General features: G+C 39.0%; 1 protein-coding gene across 2 annotated transcripts in view; it reads right to left on the bottom strand.

Moving 5' to 3' along the window:
* Window positions 1-15,431, bottom strand: part of cep44 (centrosomal protein 44) — a 60,377-nt gene that overhangs the window by 43,731 nt on the left and 1,215 nt on the right. For both annotated transcript variants that reach the window (XM_052020154.1, XM_052020153.1), the window contains exons 2-3: window positions 10,323-10,418; window positions 3,521-3,668 (exon numbers count right to left, since the gene is read on the bottom strand). In XM_052020154.1, the coding sequence (XP_051876114.1) occupies window positions 3,521-3,668; window positions 10,323-10,411 (237 nt within the window). In that variant the 5' untranslated portion in view covers window positions 10,412-10,418. The remainder of the gene's footprint in view (window positions 1-3,520; window positions 3,669-10,322; window positions 10,419-15,431) is intronic.

Genomic DNA, 15,431 nt, shown 5'->3' with positions numbered 1-15,431 from the left:
TAAACTTTTGTTGACATTTATAAATTTACAATACAGTGAAGTGTCTCAAATTAGTTCACAAAAGCAATATTAAAAAAAAAGTCATATAAAATGCTTGGACAAATGACCAATAATTTGCCCAAATATGTAGGCTTTAAGACTGAGCTTGAGTTATTAAGTTGTAGAGGGTTTAGTAATGAAATTCCATATACTGGAATCTAGCCAGCTGAAAGCATGGCCAGGCAATAAAAACTGTAGATGTACAGGAGGCTGTATAACAGAAACAGGTCCTTTGGCCCACCACGCCAACACAAAGAAGCAGTAGAGAGATACAAGAGGGCTGGAAGAGGTTAAATGGGTGAACAATTGTGAACTCACTGAGGGATATTGAAAATAAAGGCAAGAATTACGAAAACTTTTAAAGTGAGACTTTCTCAGATTGAGAACCATTGTATGTCAGCAACACAGCAGTGACAGGCAGCTTATATTAACTATAATCCAAAAATGGCTTTATGCTCCTTAATGTAAATAGTAAAACTATTTCTATTATTCAATATTTACTTCCCAGGTCAGTCAATGTTGTACTGTTCATTTAGTGCCAATACATAAAATATACCAGGCAGATATGTTCTGTAATTTTGAACAGCCCTGACAGAGACCCTTCTGTGCTAGTGACCCTTCACAACTGAAGGCTTAAAAGCTTGTACTAGTGGCAGCGCAATTTCATCATTTCATATTAAGGTAATGAATGACTCAAAGTTGAAAGCATACAGTATCTTACTAATGGAGCATGTTTTGACAAATTAGTCTGTATTACTCTGAAAAACGACTTTGCCAGTAAAGGATAAATGCAATAGCCTTTGTAAATGTATTTAAGTTAAACAAGAGTCTCTGACTTGGACAGTCATGAGAGCATTCTGTTCTAAAACAGCATTCATTACTAATCAAAAGAAAAACATTTGTGTTCAGTTCAACTTGACTACACGTAACATTTAAGAAAGATGAAAGTGTACTGCTTTTTAGATGCTGTTAATTTTATTGAAAGTTTCAGTGCTAGTTTGTAAGTAATCCCAAATCTAACTAAACAAGATATAAAATGTAAACATGGAATTGGTCTGGCCAGGTAGCACAGGCTCCAAAATACCCAAGAACCAAATTATACGATGGTTTGAAAATTTGAAGTGTTACCAAGTCTTGTTCCTGATATTCTGTCAACTACATCCTACCAGCACAAAAGTGCACAAGCTAATCTGCATAATTTAATTCTATTTTACCAGTTTATTTCATTTATCTTGATAATGAACATGTGGCCAAGAACAAAGTACACAGGAGGAATCAGTGGTTGCTAGAAAAATAAGCATTTAGCAAAGCTATCACAAAACCTCAGAAATGCATTTGGCTTACTGTAGTAGTTACCCAGAACGTTAAGGATAAAAGTAATTAATTCCCAGCCACATTCCACTCCATTTTTGACAACCAATATTTCAGGACACAAGGAGGTGAAATATTTTGACAGATAAAGATCTAGTTCAGAATCAAGAGCAATTTTAATCTAGGAAAAGAAATCAACAACACTTTGTCATCAATAAAAGAGCAAGTCTAATTCTGGGTCTTCCCAACTAATTTTTCCACCATTGGTGGCAGTCAGCTGTCTTGGCCTTAAGCTCTGAAACTATTTCCCAAATTTCCTCAATGCTCTTCCTCTCTCAAAAAAATTCTACATAACATTGAATTTTTAAAAAATTATTTTTGTGCATACTTCTAGTCATTATAAATTCTTATGTTTCTATTTGTAAATAAAGGCAAATAAGAACGAGAATTAATATATCATTATTTCTAATTCTAGAAACAAACATATATATTTGTGAGTATTTCCTACTACATTAGTGAGTAAAAGTACAGGTCTATAAAGTGGCCTGATAAAATAAGATGACCTTAGCCAGGAAGGCAGTGAAGCCATAAGAAATGGCATTAGTATTCCAGAGCTAGGCGATAAAGTTTTCTGATAAAGTTTCATGTACCGACAGATTAAGTTCCACTTTATTCCATTCCTCACTGTAACACAATACTCACATGACCATCCCGTTCCCTGACAAGTAGACTGCAAATGTTTATGGCACTTTTTAAACTTGTGCTGCACTATTATTGCCTGGTGCTCCAATATCTCATACAAAAGGCATTCTTCACAACGTACACAGTATACAACACATGGCCTGTAGGATAGTTCAGTTCAAGCACTTCAGTGAGCAGCCCTGTTCTCTACCCACATTAACCTCCAGCAGAAATTTGTTCCCCAAGCCCACTGAGGCCCTTTACGGTGCAGGGCATTTCTGTCCAACTGGAGGACTCTGCACCTGCTCCCCCCCCCTCAAAAAAAAATTCTGAGTGCTCCAACTAAGCCATGCCACTATGCTTACTGGTTGACAAAAACTTCAAATGTCTACAAATGTTGCTACATCACTCTCTGACATTCACAAATGTGAAAAGTATTTGAAAACTATTAAAAATTAATCATACCAAAAGAGCAATTATTAAACATTTTAAATAGAAATTGAAATACTTAAAACACTAGAAAATAAAACAATTTTAATGATTAAATACATAAACTCAACATTCAAAAAAATAAACAATCTGATACTTGTCCTTCTCCTTTGGAGCCTTTCTTCATCATTGTAATGAATGGAGAGGCTGAAGCTGTGCCAGGCTTAAAAAGATTTCCCAGGATAACTTCTGAGAAGTTACATGAAGTTGGCAGTTCATCATAGGAGTCCAATGTCAAAGGACAATTAGAATGACAGCTATGAGGACCTTTCAGGAAGTCTTGGACTCTATGTTCATGTGTATGGGTTTTCAGAAGTGATTCAGATCATTAGCCTGGCGCTCACTGCAATTAAAAAATTTCTGCCCAGTTGTTCCAAACCTACCATAATCAAGCTATTTAATAATGGAGATGAGAGGTAACAGTACTTGTTGACTTTATTGCAGCATATAGATGGATAAGGAACTTGCAGTCTAATCCTTCAGTCCCATCTTTCTCCTAATGTAGTACAGTTGGCTAAGTTATCTATTTCCGTGCAGATCAGTTATGGTAGGAAATTCAACAGGTAGGTGTAATCCATGATAAATGAGTTTGTCCATGGACTGTGGAGGGAAAATCAATGTGTGGGCAGAATGGACATATTCACCAAATGAGCCAGAGAGTTAAAAATCATTGGTCATATAACTAAGAACAATTTTTTGAGAGAAACTAGAAGTTTGCTGGTGCCTAAAGAAGATAATTTACTGTCTATGAAATTGGGTCATGTGGGGAGGTGGTCAAAATAAAGAATTCAAAGGACACCAGAGAATAGTGGATGAAGCATACATACGCTTTTCCCAATAGCATGTTATCCAGATCCAAGAATGTACACAAGAATTTATCCTTGAAATAAATATACAGCTGAGTTTACAAAAAACTACATTTTATTTCTACAATTTATTATATTTAACACCTTAAGAATTCACTGTTTAATTTGGCTCACCAGCAAGAAAGAAACTGTACCTTGTAAACAGCATCAAGAAAACGAGTGTCATTTTTTCCTACAAGTTCTACTCCAGATGTTATTAGCTGCTCAGTCACATATGTGGAATATGAGGTGAAGGCGTAGCTCACAATTGGCAGAAAGGCAGCTGGATCACCTTTTGCAAGCCTGTAAAAAAATAAAATAAAATCTTAAGTGCAAACAGTTTATATTCCCAACAACCATTAACTGACTTCCCATGCTAATCTCACTGAAAACAGTTGAGTGCCTGGATCCAAACAGGCTAGTAATTTGCACTTCATTCAGAAATGACAATTTACATAATCATCCAGGTGGTGTAACTAAACTGAGCAAGAGTCCTGAATGCTTAGATGTGCCAAGTGATCTTGTACTGAGCTTTGACAGATCCAGATTTGAAATACACAGTCTAAAAATGCAGAAAAAAAACAAATCTGACATCTACCACTGGTGCATGTTTGATACATTTATACTGTGTCATGATTTTTTTTTGTTGTTTTGTTGCAGAGCATTCTTCCTGAACTGTGCTACATTAAAACAAAAGATGCTGAGATCTAAAAGTTAAAAAAAACAGAAAATGCTAGGTATATTCAGGTCAGGTGGCATCTTTGGAGAAAGAAACAGTGAAGGTTTCTCTTGACCAGAGAGAGAGGTCATTGACCAGAGGTCGGAACAGTCATTACTTTGTCCTTCCAAAGTGAGGTGGTACACTTTGGAAGGACAAACTCCAAGGCGGAGTACAAGGTTAATGGCAGGATTCTGGGTAGTGTGGAGGAGCAGAGGGATCTGGGAGTTCATTTCCACAGATCCCTGAAAGTTGCCTCACAGGTGGATAGGGTAGTTAAGAAAGCTTAGCGGTGTTAGTTTTTCTAAGTCATGGGATCGAGTTTAGGAGCCGCGAGGTAACGATGCAGTTCTATAAAGCTCTGGTTAAACCACACTTGGAGTACTGTGTCCAGTTCTGGTTACCACATTATAGGAAGGATGTGGAAGTGTTGGAAAGGGTGCAGAGGAGATTTACCAGGATGCTGCCTGGTTTGGAGAGTATGGATTATGAGGAGAGACTAAGGGAGCTAGGGCTTTACTCTTTGGAGAGAAGGAGGATGAGGGGAGACGATAGAGGTATACAAAATATTAAGAGGAATAGATGGAGTAGACAGCCAGTGCCTCTTTCCCAGGGCACCAATGCTCAATACAAGAGGGCATGGCTTTAAAGTAATGGGTGGGAAGTTCAAGGGAGATATCAGAGGGAGGTTTTCCCACCCAGAGAGCGGTTGGTGCATGGAATGCACTGCCTGGGGTGGTGGTGGAGGCAGGTACGTTGGTCGAGTTCAAGGGATTGTTAGATAAGCATATGGAGGAATTTAAAATAGGGGGATATGTGGGAGGAAGGGGTTAGTTAGTCTTAGGCGTGGTTTAAAGGTTGGCACAACATGGTGGGCTGAAGGGCCTGTATTGTGCTGTATTGTTCTATGGTTCTATGGTATTACAAGAGAGCTTTTCAACTCATGAAAGGTTGTCAACCTGAAATCTTAACTCTTTCTCTCTCTACAGATTACACCTGACCTGCTGAATATTTCCTATTTAGGATCCATTAAATATCTGTCAAAAATCATATGCCTTATGTACGCTAAGAAAAATAGAGTGCAACAATTGACCTCAACATCTGTAGACTAATAACGTTATAATGAATGTTAATCACAGGAACCACGTCATTGTTTTCATCCCCAAACTCAGATTCAAATCAGAAACAAGGCATGTAGGGTTAACACAGGAAAACGATATTGAGGTATAAGATCAGCCATGGTTCTATTTCTTACATTCTTATGAAACAAATGCTTCTGAATCAATTTCACCTATTCTTAGCACACATCAGACATGTGAATGAGGTAAGTATCCTTAATGGAAAATACACCTTAAAAAATTATCTATAATGTTTAGATATTAGACACAAATATTTAACTTATTTGCCTTCAACTTCTTGTACTTATTGAGTAGATATTTAAACCATTTTATTTAAAATGCAAACTTGTACCACAATGTCACATCAAAGCCAAAGAATTCAAATTCAAAGTAGTAGAGGTCCGAGCTTTGGTTTTGAACCAAGTTACAATAGAAAGACATATATTCGGTCACTAAATTTCAATTTAATTGGCACTATAAAATAGTGCTCAAGAAACAAAATGTAAAAGCTTAAGGACCATTTATATTATTCAATAAACAATGATATGTAATTAATTTTAGCTATGTCTCAATAATGACATCAACAAATGGCAAATCTCCATTCTTAACAATTTAACTAAAATGAATGCTATGATAAAATGTCCATTCTCTGTGGTTTAACTCATTTGGATATTGGACTTTTTGACGTTTTAATATAATTGTTCTACTGCAATGACAAAAGCTGTCTAATAAATTTAGTCCAAACATCCAATTAAAAATTTACCAACTCTTCTTTTGAAAGTATTGCATTTGCTACTGTGGTTGGCCTTTAGTTCAATCTGAAGATCCAGTTACCATGCAATAAATTTCTACTCTGCAGTCATTAACCATGTGTATAAAAGCAAAATCAACTTCAAATGATGTGAACTTCAAAGGCATTAGATATTTGATGTTTAATTCTGGTCTATTTTATTTGCAGTGCTGGTTAATGTAATCCTGATCTTATTTACAAAAACTATCCCATAATTATCAGAGACCGTAATCCTTCCTCCTCCTTCAATAAAAACATTCCGAGGCTAAGCCATAAAAGAGAAAGTTGTTGGCGAAGTTTTGGCTTTGTCCAACTTGAATGATACCAGCTGACATTTCCTCTACTGGAGCCAAACAGAAAGCATCTGGAAAAAGTACACTATAGGGACATCCCTATTAAAAGAAACAACCAGGAATCAAAATGATTAACCCCCTATTGTTCAATCAGTACATCTGCTCCACCAGTTGCTGAGTGATATCATGCACACAACAAAAAATCAAAACCTTTCCATAGTAGTTAAAAGCACCAAATGTTTTCAGGTATAATTCTTGAGTCCTTTGAATCTTACTATTCAATAAGATAATGGCTGATCTTCTAACTCAGTTTCACTTTCCTGAACACTTTCTGTATACCCTAATATATAAAAATCTGTCAAACTGTGCCTTGAGTACCTACTTCTGAAGTTGTTCCTTGGGATCAAGGATGACTAGCTTCCGTTCTGATTCTGTGGGCTTTGTGGTAACTAATGAGGCCAAAGTGGGACTTGCAGACTCTGTCACAGGAGGTGCCTGATGGGGCAAGTGGGTGGGTAGTTTAGGACTGGTTCACTCATTCCACTGTTTGCACAGGGCTTTTGTGTGCTCCTAACACATGGACTCAAGGTTCTCAGTGACATCCACTTCCTAATCCACTTTGAGTCACAGGCCTGGGACTCCTGGAGGTTGTGGGGATGTTACATATTCAAGAGAGGCAAGAACATCCTTGAATCTTTTTCTCTGTTCACCTGATATTCTCTTCCCATGCCAGAGCTCAGAGCAGACTGTATGTTTCAAGAATCTGGTATCAGGCACATGAATTACAGTTAGCCCAATGCCAGCTGAATGAGTGCAATTAGCTTGGGATGTTTGCCTAGAGAAGATATATGTCCGTTTATCCTCCCAGTGAATTTGGAGATTTTGAGGAGCCTGCCGTAAGTAGCTCAAGTCTCAGAAACACATGGGAGAGCAGGGATCACTGCTGCCCAGTAGGTCAAGAGTTTTGTAACAGGTTTGAGGTCTTCATCTTGAAACACCAAATTTCCTTTTGAATATATTTATTAACTATGTAAATGCTATTCCAGGATAGAGAATTCCAAAGACCTGTACCCTTCGAGTGAAGAAGTATGTCCTCACCTAGATGGCCAATCCCTTATTCTGAAATTAGGACCTAGTTTTAGATTTGCTGGTCAGGAGTAGCATCTCCTCACCATTTACTTTGTGAAGGCATTTCAGAATTTTATGTTTCCAAACCTTGACAACCTAACACTGCTCTACTTCATCTCTCTTCTTAGGTCAGTATCTTTATCCCAGGTATCAGTAAATCTTTGTTATATTCCGTCTTTGGCAAGCATTTCCTTCCTGGGGCAAGGAGACCAAAACCATACATAGTCTTCCTAGTGTGGTCTCACTAAGGGCATATATACTCGCAGTAGGTCTTCTGTAACAATAAAATAACAATATCAGAAATAATGGGTTTGACTGAGTTCTTATTTCTTGAATTCTTAAGGTAGATGGTGAGCTGTATAAGTCAATTAAGTGGCTCTGGGTTAGAAAGGATGGGGCAAGGTTCCAAAAAAAAGGGGAATTCAAGTTTGATTCCCATTTCTGAGTTCTAATCAGTAAGCTCAGCTGCAAAATGCATTTGTACAGACTACAGATCAATTCATATAGCTTCCTACATTGACTATTTACAGTATGCATCAGACCTATATACAGAATTGGTTTCAAGAGAAAGATAATGCCTTATAAAGTGGATGGAACAAAAGAGGTTAATAATCTTTTTTCCAACAGTAGTCCTCGGAGTTAAGGAGGACTTGCTTCCACCCTGGTTCAGTGGATTCTGGAGGTGGCTGACAAGTCCTATGTGGAATCCGTAGACTCTGCCCTAGATGAGGCATATAGTTTGAGATATTGTGCGGTTCTTCAGCTATTGGCCTCCATGTCCTCCCACAAAAAAATTAAATTAGCAATGACAAAGTTGTACAATACATTGAACAGGCTGTAGACTTTGGATACGCACACCACATGTAACAATATCACCAGATAAAAAGCTATGAGGAGAGACTTGGAATATTCAAATTAGTTCCACTGAACAAAAGCATGGAGGTTTATCAGAGTTTTCTTTAATTAAATCCATTATTTTGTTTAGGAGTGTAGCAAAGGATTATTTTCTCTATTTGGCTAGTCAATGACTAGAGTCACTTCAATTTAAACATGCCAAACAAAAGTTTGAGGAAAGGCTAGGATAAAAAATTCTTTACACTTAAAAGAACTTCTGATTGATGCTTGGCTGCAGGAAGTGATTTGAGACAGAGACCACTGCATTTTATACAAGGAAATTAGACAATATAAGAAACAAAGGAAAAAAAAGCCTGTGGAAACAGTGTGGGACAGCTGGATTACTTAGCAAAGGGCTAGCAAAAAAAATTCTCTCAAAACGGTGAGGAATGTTAATACTGGAAATCTACTTTGAGCATCCAGCAATCCATGTAAGAACCACCTGGTTACCAGCAGTGGGCTAATGATTATCAGTGCCTGAAGATTAGATTACCAGCTCCAGTTTCAGCAATCAAGTTAGAAGAATTAAGGAACTTGAAAATACAATAAATGCATTGAGAACAATATTCTCATCTCAAAGAGACATAGATAGGAAATCAAGCTGGACATTGGCACGCTCCTTTCATAGAATGAATGCTCAGATTTCCCCAGAGAGACTGAGCAATATGGAAGATATTGCCTTATGGACTTTGATAGTGTTTGAGTTCAAGTTCAAATTCCTGGCTTCATATATAAGAATGTATCCAAATATCTGGATGAATACCAAAGGACAAACTTCATCCGTTTGGTATTATTGGTAGATTTTCAGCAACCCACTACAAAGACTAATAAACTTTATCTCTTGCTGGTTATTGGTAAAGAAAACCTTAGCAATATCATAAGTGATTAAGGTAGTCAAAACTGCAGTTCATGGATAATTTTGCTCTACAAACCACCAAGATAACCTCAGTCCTTAGGTCCTTTGATAGATACTAGCAATACAGACGTGTACTGCACATCCATAATTGCCCCGAATTTTTTTGCAATAGCTTGGGACTGGATTCGCATATTGTTTTTTTTGGGGAAGGATGGTAGTAGTCCTTCCAGGAAGGAAAAGAGAATGAAGTGGGATCACTTATACAATACCATGTTTTTATTTCCTGATTATTTTGCACGTATTCAATCTGTTGTGGAGATGAATTACTCTGGATTCCTGGCCTCGTAACAAAGCCTCTATATGACTTGCTTCTCACAGTACACACTCATCAATTCAGAAATAAGACATATTATTGGAACTTAAATCTCTTTTTACAGAAGTGCCCATGTTAATTTGTATGATATATTGAACAAGTTTTGGATACTACATTATAATAAGCACATTAAGGCCTTACCACCTATACATAGAACACCACAGCTAAGAGGAGAGGTTTGGGATACTGGGACAAGTTCCACTCCGCTCTTGTGGGTTCCAAGACAGCTAATGAGGCCAATATGGGAACTGCACATTCTTCCACAGATGGAGCAGGTGGGTGGGTAGTTTGAGGTGGTTTGCTCCTTCTGCCACTTATGCAGGGCTTTCTTCTTTGTGATCCTGATGCATGTCCTTGATGTTCTCAACATCATCGTGAATTCTCCTTCACCACTTTGTGGTCATGGGCCAGGGATTCCTAGGAGTCAGTACTAATCAAGTGCCATCCTTCAATGCTACATTAAACAGAGCCTCCATCAGCCTTCTCAGGTAGATATAAAAGATCCCTTGTTTTGTGCAAATTGGTTGCCAGGCTTCTTACACTGCAAATGATCTTAATTCAAAAATGCTTACTTGGCTGTACAATTATTTCTGATGTTGATGCAGAGAAAGTCACAAATGAAATGTAAATCCATCATTCGATATTTCACCTCCTGAGCCAAAGTCTGGATGCACAAAGCAGGTCCATTTTAAAGCATAAAAATCTCTCATGCTGATGAACAGAAAAAGGTGACCATCTTGTGGTTAATCTGAACAATCACACTGTAGGATTAGAGTCCGTCACTTACCCATCACAATCAATATCTTGTGGATAATTCAATGAGCGAAGTCCTTGTTCTAATTTTCGAAGGGATCCCCTCAAATCACCAGTCGTCATCTTGATCCTACAACATGATCAAAAAAACATATGGACATTTCTTAATTTATTGCAGTTCATAAAAATTATTCAGTGACTCAGTTGTTTTGGTTAACCAATGAACTCCACAGATCTCAAGAATAGCCATGGTAAGAATATCCAGTAAATTTGATTTGTTTATTTAAGAACAGGAATAAGCTACTCGGCTCTTTAAGCACACTCACATTTAATTGCTTCACTACAGATCTGTCGTCAACCCTTTTACCACATTTGTTCTAAATCTCTATTCTCTGGACTAATAAAAACCAACTGATCCCAGCCTTGATAACTTTAATTGGCCCATGTCAGCTGCATTTCTGGGATAAAAAGTATTGATGTTTCATTCCTAAAGTACCCATCTAATATACTGAACGTATCCAGATTCCTAAGTGTCTGGTTCCATACTAATGTATCACTTTATCATACCAACTGAATTAGATCACCTCACAATCTTCTAAATTTGGGGAATACTAAATTATGATGTTTTGCAGAATTTGTATGTTAGGCCAAGTATCATCCTGGTAAAATAAAAACAAAACCCTGGAAATACTCAGGTATGGGAGAAGCTGCGGAAAAGGAAATATGATTAACATTTCAGATTTATGTCTTTTCAAGGATGAGATAGATAAGACATTTAGACCAAGGGAGGGGATCAAGCAGGAGAGTGAAACTGAGGCCAAGATGAGATCACGCCAGATGGACCTACACTGTTATTCTTTTCATTAGAACTAGTCATTTTTATATTCTGGCCACTTTAATCTGAGGTAGTAACTATCAAACCAGTAGAGAAATTAAGAGGCAAGAGAGTGAGGAATAAGAATTCTAAATGCAGAAGAAAGAGGAAAGATTCCCAGCCAATGTAATGGGTAGAAAGGCAAAGGAAATGGAAGCAGATTTCAGTGCCATTACAAGCTCTAAGCCTACCAATGGAAGGAAGTGCCCTTTTCCAATGAAAAATCATCAGCCTGAAATTTTTTTTCTCTCCATGCAAGCCTAACCTGCTGAATACTAACTGCATTTTTCATTTTTATTTTGATATTCAGGTTATGTAGTCTTTACCATTTGACCTATCTGTATTATAACTCTCTAGGAGAGAACAGCTGGTAAGCTTGTAGTTCCAGCTCAAACTGCTCGGTCTGATCAAGGCTCTCTTCGACTTGAGCACAGCTCCTCAAATCTGCATTTCAGCTACAGTAAAATGAAGTCCAATAGTCAATTAGCCTTTCTGTTAACTTTAATGATTTGTGAACAAAGAATCCCAATTCTCTTTCTTCCTTCACAGCTCAACAAGAAAGTATTCGGAGCCACCTCAGATACAAAATAATGACCCGATGCTTCTCAAATGAATTCCCACCTGCAATAATTTTGCATTCTAAGAATCACTTTCTTCTTGGTCCCGTCTGCACAGCTTACAACGAATCCTAATTTAGCATCACCCATAGTTTTGAATATGCAATTGCTTATGCCTTCATTCAATCTTTAACATATACAATTATGCCTGGAGGCAACAGCATTGCATCCCTGATGAATGTATCCATTTCACTACTCAGTCTCCTACTTCCAACCAATTACCAATCTAGAACGACATAAGGTCACCTTCAATTTTATGTACTCCCATTTGCTGATCATCTTTTGCACAACTAAAAGAAATACCTTCAGCAGATTCAGAAAGACAATTATAAACACCTATTTGCCATTCCAGTGATCTCCTCAAAATCAAAATCAACCATAGTCAGCTACGGCTTACCACAAAATGATACTGGCTTTCTCTAAGATACTTCTGCATGAACTCAGTCACTGTTATTAATAGATTCCTGATACCACCCCTCAAATTATAAACCTGTAAATTTACTATATTCTCTGGTTTCACACCTGTGAAGGATATTTGCAACTTTCTGATCTAAATACAATTCCCAAACTCATGGAACCTTAGAAAACCATTGCAAACACATCTGTGATTTCCTCATTGATTTTAGTACTTGGGAATAGAAATCATTATCTCTTGAAAATTTCCAAGCCCCATTCATTTCACCAATACTAAATAAAAACACGTTTCTTCCTTGAATTTACTTTGAGGCTCCCTTGCACTGCTGGTGATTCAATGCTAGTTGGGAATGCAAGCTTATAGGAGGATGTAGTGTTTAAAAGTGATTATAAACATGTCCAGTGAGTCACCAAGGACATACGAAACAGCAGCCAGATATACAGTCCATCGAGGCTGTTCTGCCTCCACTAAGATGGTGGGTAATCCTCTACCTTTAAACATACTGCCTGTGCTGTTTCTAGTTCTCCTGTCCACATGTAATGGGGTTTCACCTTTTTAACCATAAATATGACTTGGAGGAAGGAACAGATAATGAAAGCAAAGTTCTTTTTAGGTGATCCTTCAGGATCGAGGAAGACTTGCTTCACTTCAGTCCTGTGGGTCTAAGGTGCCTGATGAGGCCAACTTGAGGCTCAGTCTTTTCTACAGATGGGGGAGGAAGTGCCTGACAGGGATAGGCAGGCAAGTACTTTGTGAGGTTGTGGACTCCATGCAGCTTTCATGCAGAGCTTCTGTGTGCTCCTGATGCATGCAGTCAGAGATTCTCAGTGACATCCCAAAAACTCCTTCTCTATTTGAGTGGTCACAAGCCAGAGATTCCCAAGACTCAGTGGGGATGTTGCATTTCTTTAAGACGCTGTGAGCACATCCTTGAATCTTTTCCTCTGTTCACTTGGTAATCTTTTCCTGTGACAGAGCACTTCAGTTTTGTAAGTCTGATGTCAGGCATGCAAACAATGTGGCCTGCCCAACAGAGCCAGCTTAACATAATTAGCAGGGGATGTTAGTCTGGTGGAGAATGCTGATGTTGACTTACTTATTCTAACAGTGGATTTGCAAAAAACAGCATTGGTGGTATCTCTCCAGGGTCATGGGATACCTACTGCAGAAAGTCCAAGTCTCAGAAGCACATAGCAGTGTCAGGATCCCTGCTGTCTGGTAAACCATGGCTTTTCTGCTGAGTTTAAGGTCTTTATCTTCAAAACGTTTTTTTTCCCTCAGAAAACCAAAGGTTATCCTGGTGCAGTAAAGGTGAGGATAATTCTAATCAATGTCTACCTTTGTTACTGAGGGGCAACTCCTGAGATATGAGAAATGGTTCAACTACGTCCAGGTATCACCTTGGACCTTTATTGTCAGGTGGTGGAATAGAGCAGGGGCAGGGTGAGAGGGTAGCTACATTTTGTGAATGTTAATTGCATGGCTCATCCTCTCATATGCTTTAGTTACCGGGTTGATTACCTGGAACTTGGCTAATGAACGCAAGCATCAACTGCGTACTGTAGCTCGGCTACAGAGATGGGGATAACCTTGGCTGAGCTCTAGATTAGGGTGTTGGTGAAACTGCACCGTGCACAGTTTTGGTCTGCGTATTAAACAATGATATACTTGCACTGGAGGCAGTGCAGAGGAAGTTCATGCATTGATTCCTGGGATGAAGGATTTGATGTACGAAGAAAGGTTAAGGTTTTACTTAACGTAGGATAAAAGAGTGACAAGTGATCTTTTTGAAAGATTAATGATTCTGAAGGAAATTGATAGGGTGGGTGCTGGGCAGATGTTTCACCTAGAGAGGGTGTCAAGAACTAGGAGGCATTTTTCCAGAATACAGAGTCACCCATTTCAAATGGAGATGAAGAGGAATTTCTCCTCTCAGAGTCATGACTCATTGAAAACCTCGACCCCAGAGCATTAGGGAGGCCGAGTCATTGAATGTATTCAAAGCAGAGACTGGTAGACATTTAAACTACACGAGTCACGGGTTATGGGGAGAGAAAGCGTCGTAAGGTGGTGCTGAGGCCAGCACTGGATGTGCATGATCTTACTGAATGGAGCAGGTTTGAGAGGCCGACAAGCTACTCCTGTTCTTGTACTTTAACAATATTAAATATCTAGAGCACTCATCTGCATATCACCCTCCTCAGCTCAATCCACCTATCACCTGCCAGCTCTTGCTCCACCCCTTCCTTCCACCTTTTTATACTGGCTATCTCCCCTCTTTCTTTCCAGTCCAGTTAAAGGGTCTTGACCTGAAATTGCAACTGGCTATTTCCCTCCACTGATGCTGCCTGACCCACTGAGTTCCTCCAGCACTCTGTGTTGCTCCAGATTCCAGTATCTGCAGTCTCTTGCATCTCCAATGTCTAAAAGGAGCACTTGAATTGCCAGCATATAAGAAGCTACAAACTAAATGCTGGTAAGTGGGAATTGTATGGATGTGCATTTGATAATCAGCATAGATGTATCAGTGCAAACTATCTGTCTTAGTTCAGACTATGCTCCAGCCAAGACCACATTGGATTAAAGGGGGCTGGGAATTATGGGGGGGGGGGAGGGGTTCCAAACTAGCTAGTAAAGGCTAACTGGGGTGTGGTGGGGGAAGAAACAAGAGCAGGTTCTCACTGGGATGACAGACATCACTGGAAGAGGCTGTAACTCGTACAATGAACCTAAAATGGGATAACATTGGAAACACTCAGCAGGGGCTCTACAAAAGAGCATCCAGACAAGTACTGGAACCACTAAGGCACAGAAGCTAGAGACCAAGAGCTGGTAAATGGGATGAATCCAAATAGGTACGCAATGGTTAGCATGGATGTGGTGCGCCAAAGGGCCTGTGCATGACTCTGTGGTCAGGCAGCATTGGTAGAGAGAGAGGAACAAAATTAACATTGCAGGTCAGTGACCACCCACCACCGCCCCCCCCCCCCCCCCCAACCAACAAGAGAAGGAGTTCCAACCCAAGCTTTGAGTGAGTGGAGAGTGCCGTTCTGGTCATCTAGTAATAGGTAGGATGTCATTAAGCTGGAAAAGGTGCAGAAAAGATTCACAAGGAGTCACTGGGATTGGAGGGCTTGAGTTACAAGGAGAGGGGGGACAGGCTGGGACTGTTTTCTGTGGAGTGTAGGGGGTGACGCTCCTGATTTTATAAAGGTTTATAAAATCAGGAGGGGCATA

This window comes from Pristis pectinata, chromosome 7 (assembly GCF_009764475.1).
Source record: "Pristis pectinata isolate sPriPec2 chromosome 7, sPriPec2.1.pri, whole genome shotgun sequence".
Taxonomy (NCBI): domain Eukaryota; kingdom Metazoa; phylum Chordata; class Chondrichthyes; order Rhinopristiformes; family Pristidae; genus Pristis; species Pristis pectinata.
This window is presented reverse-complemented; position numbering and strand designations above follow the sequence as displayed.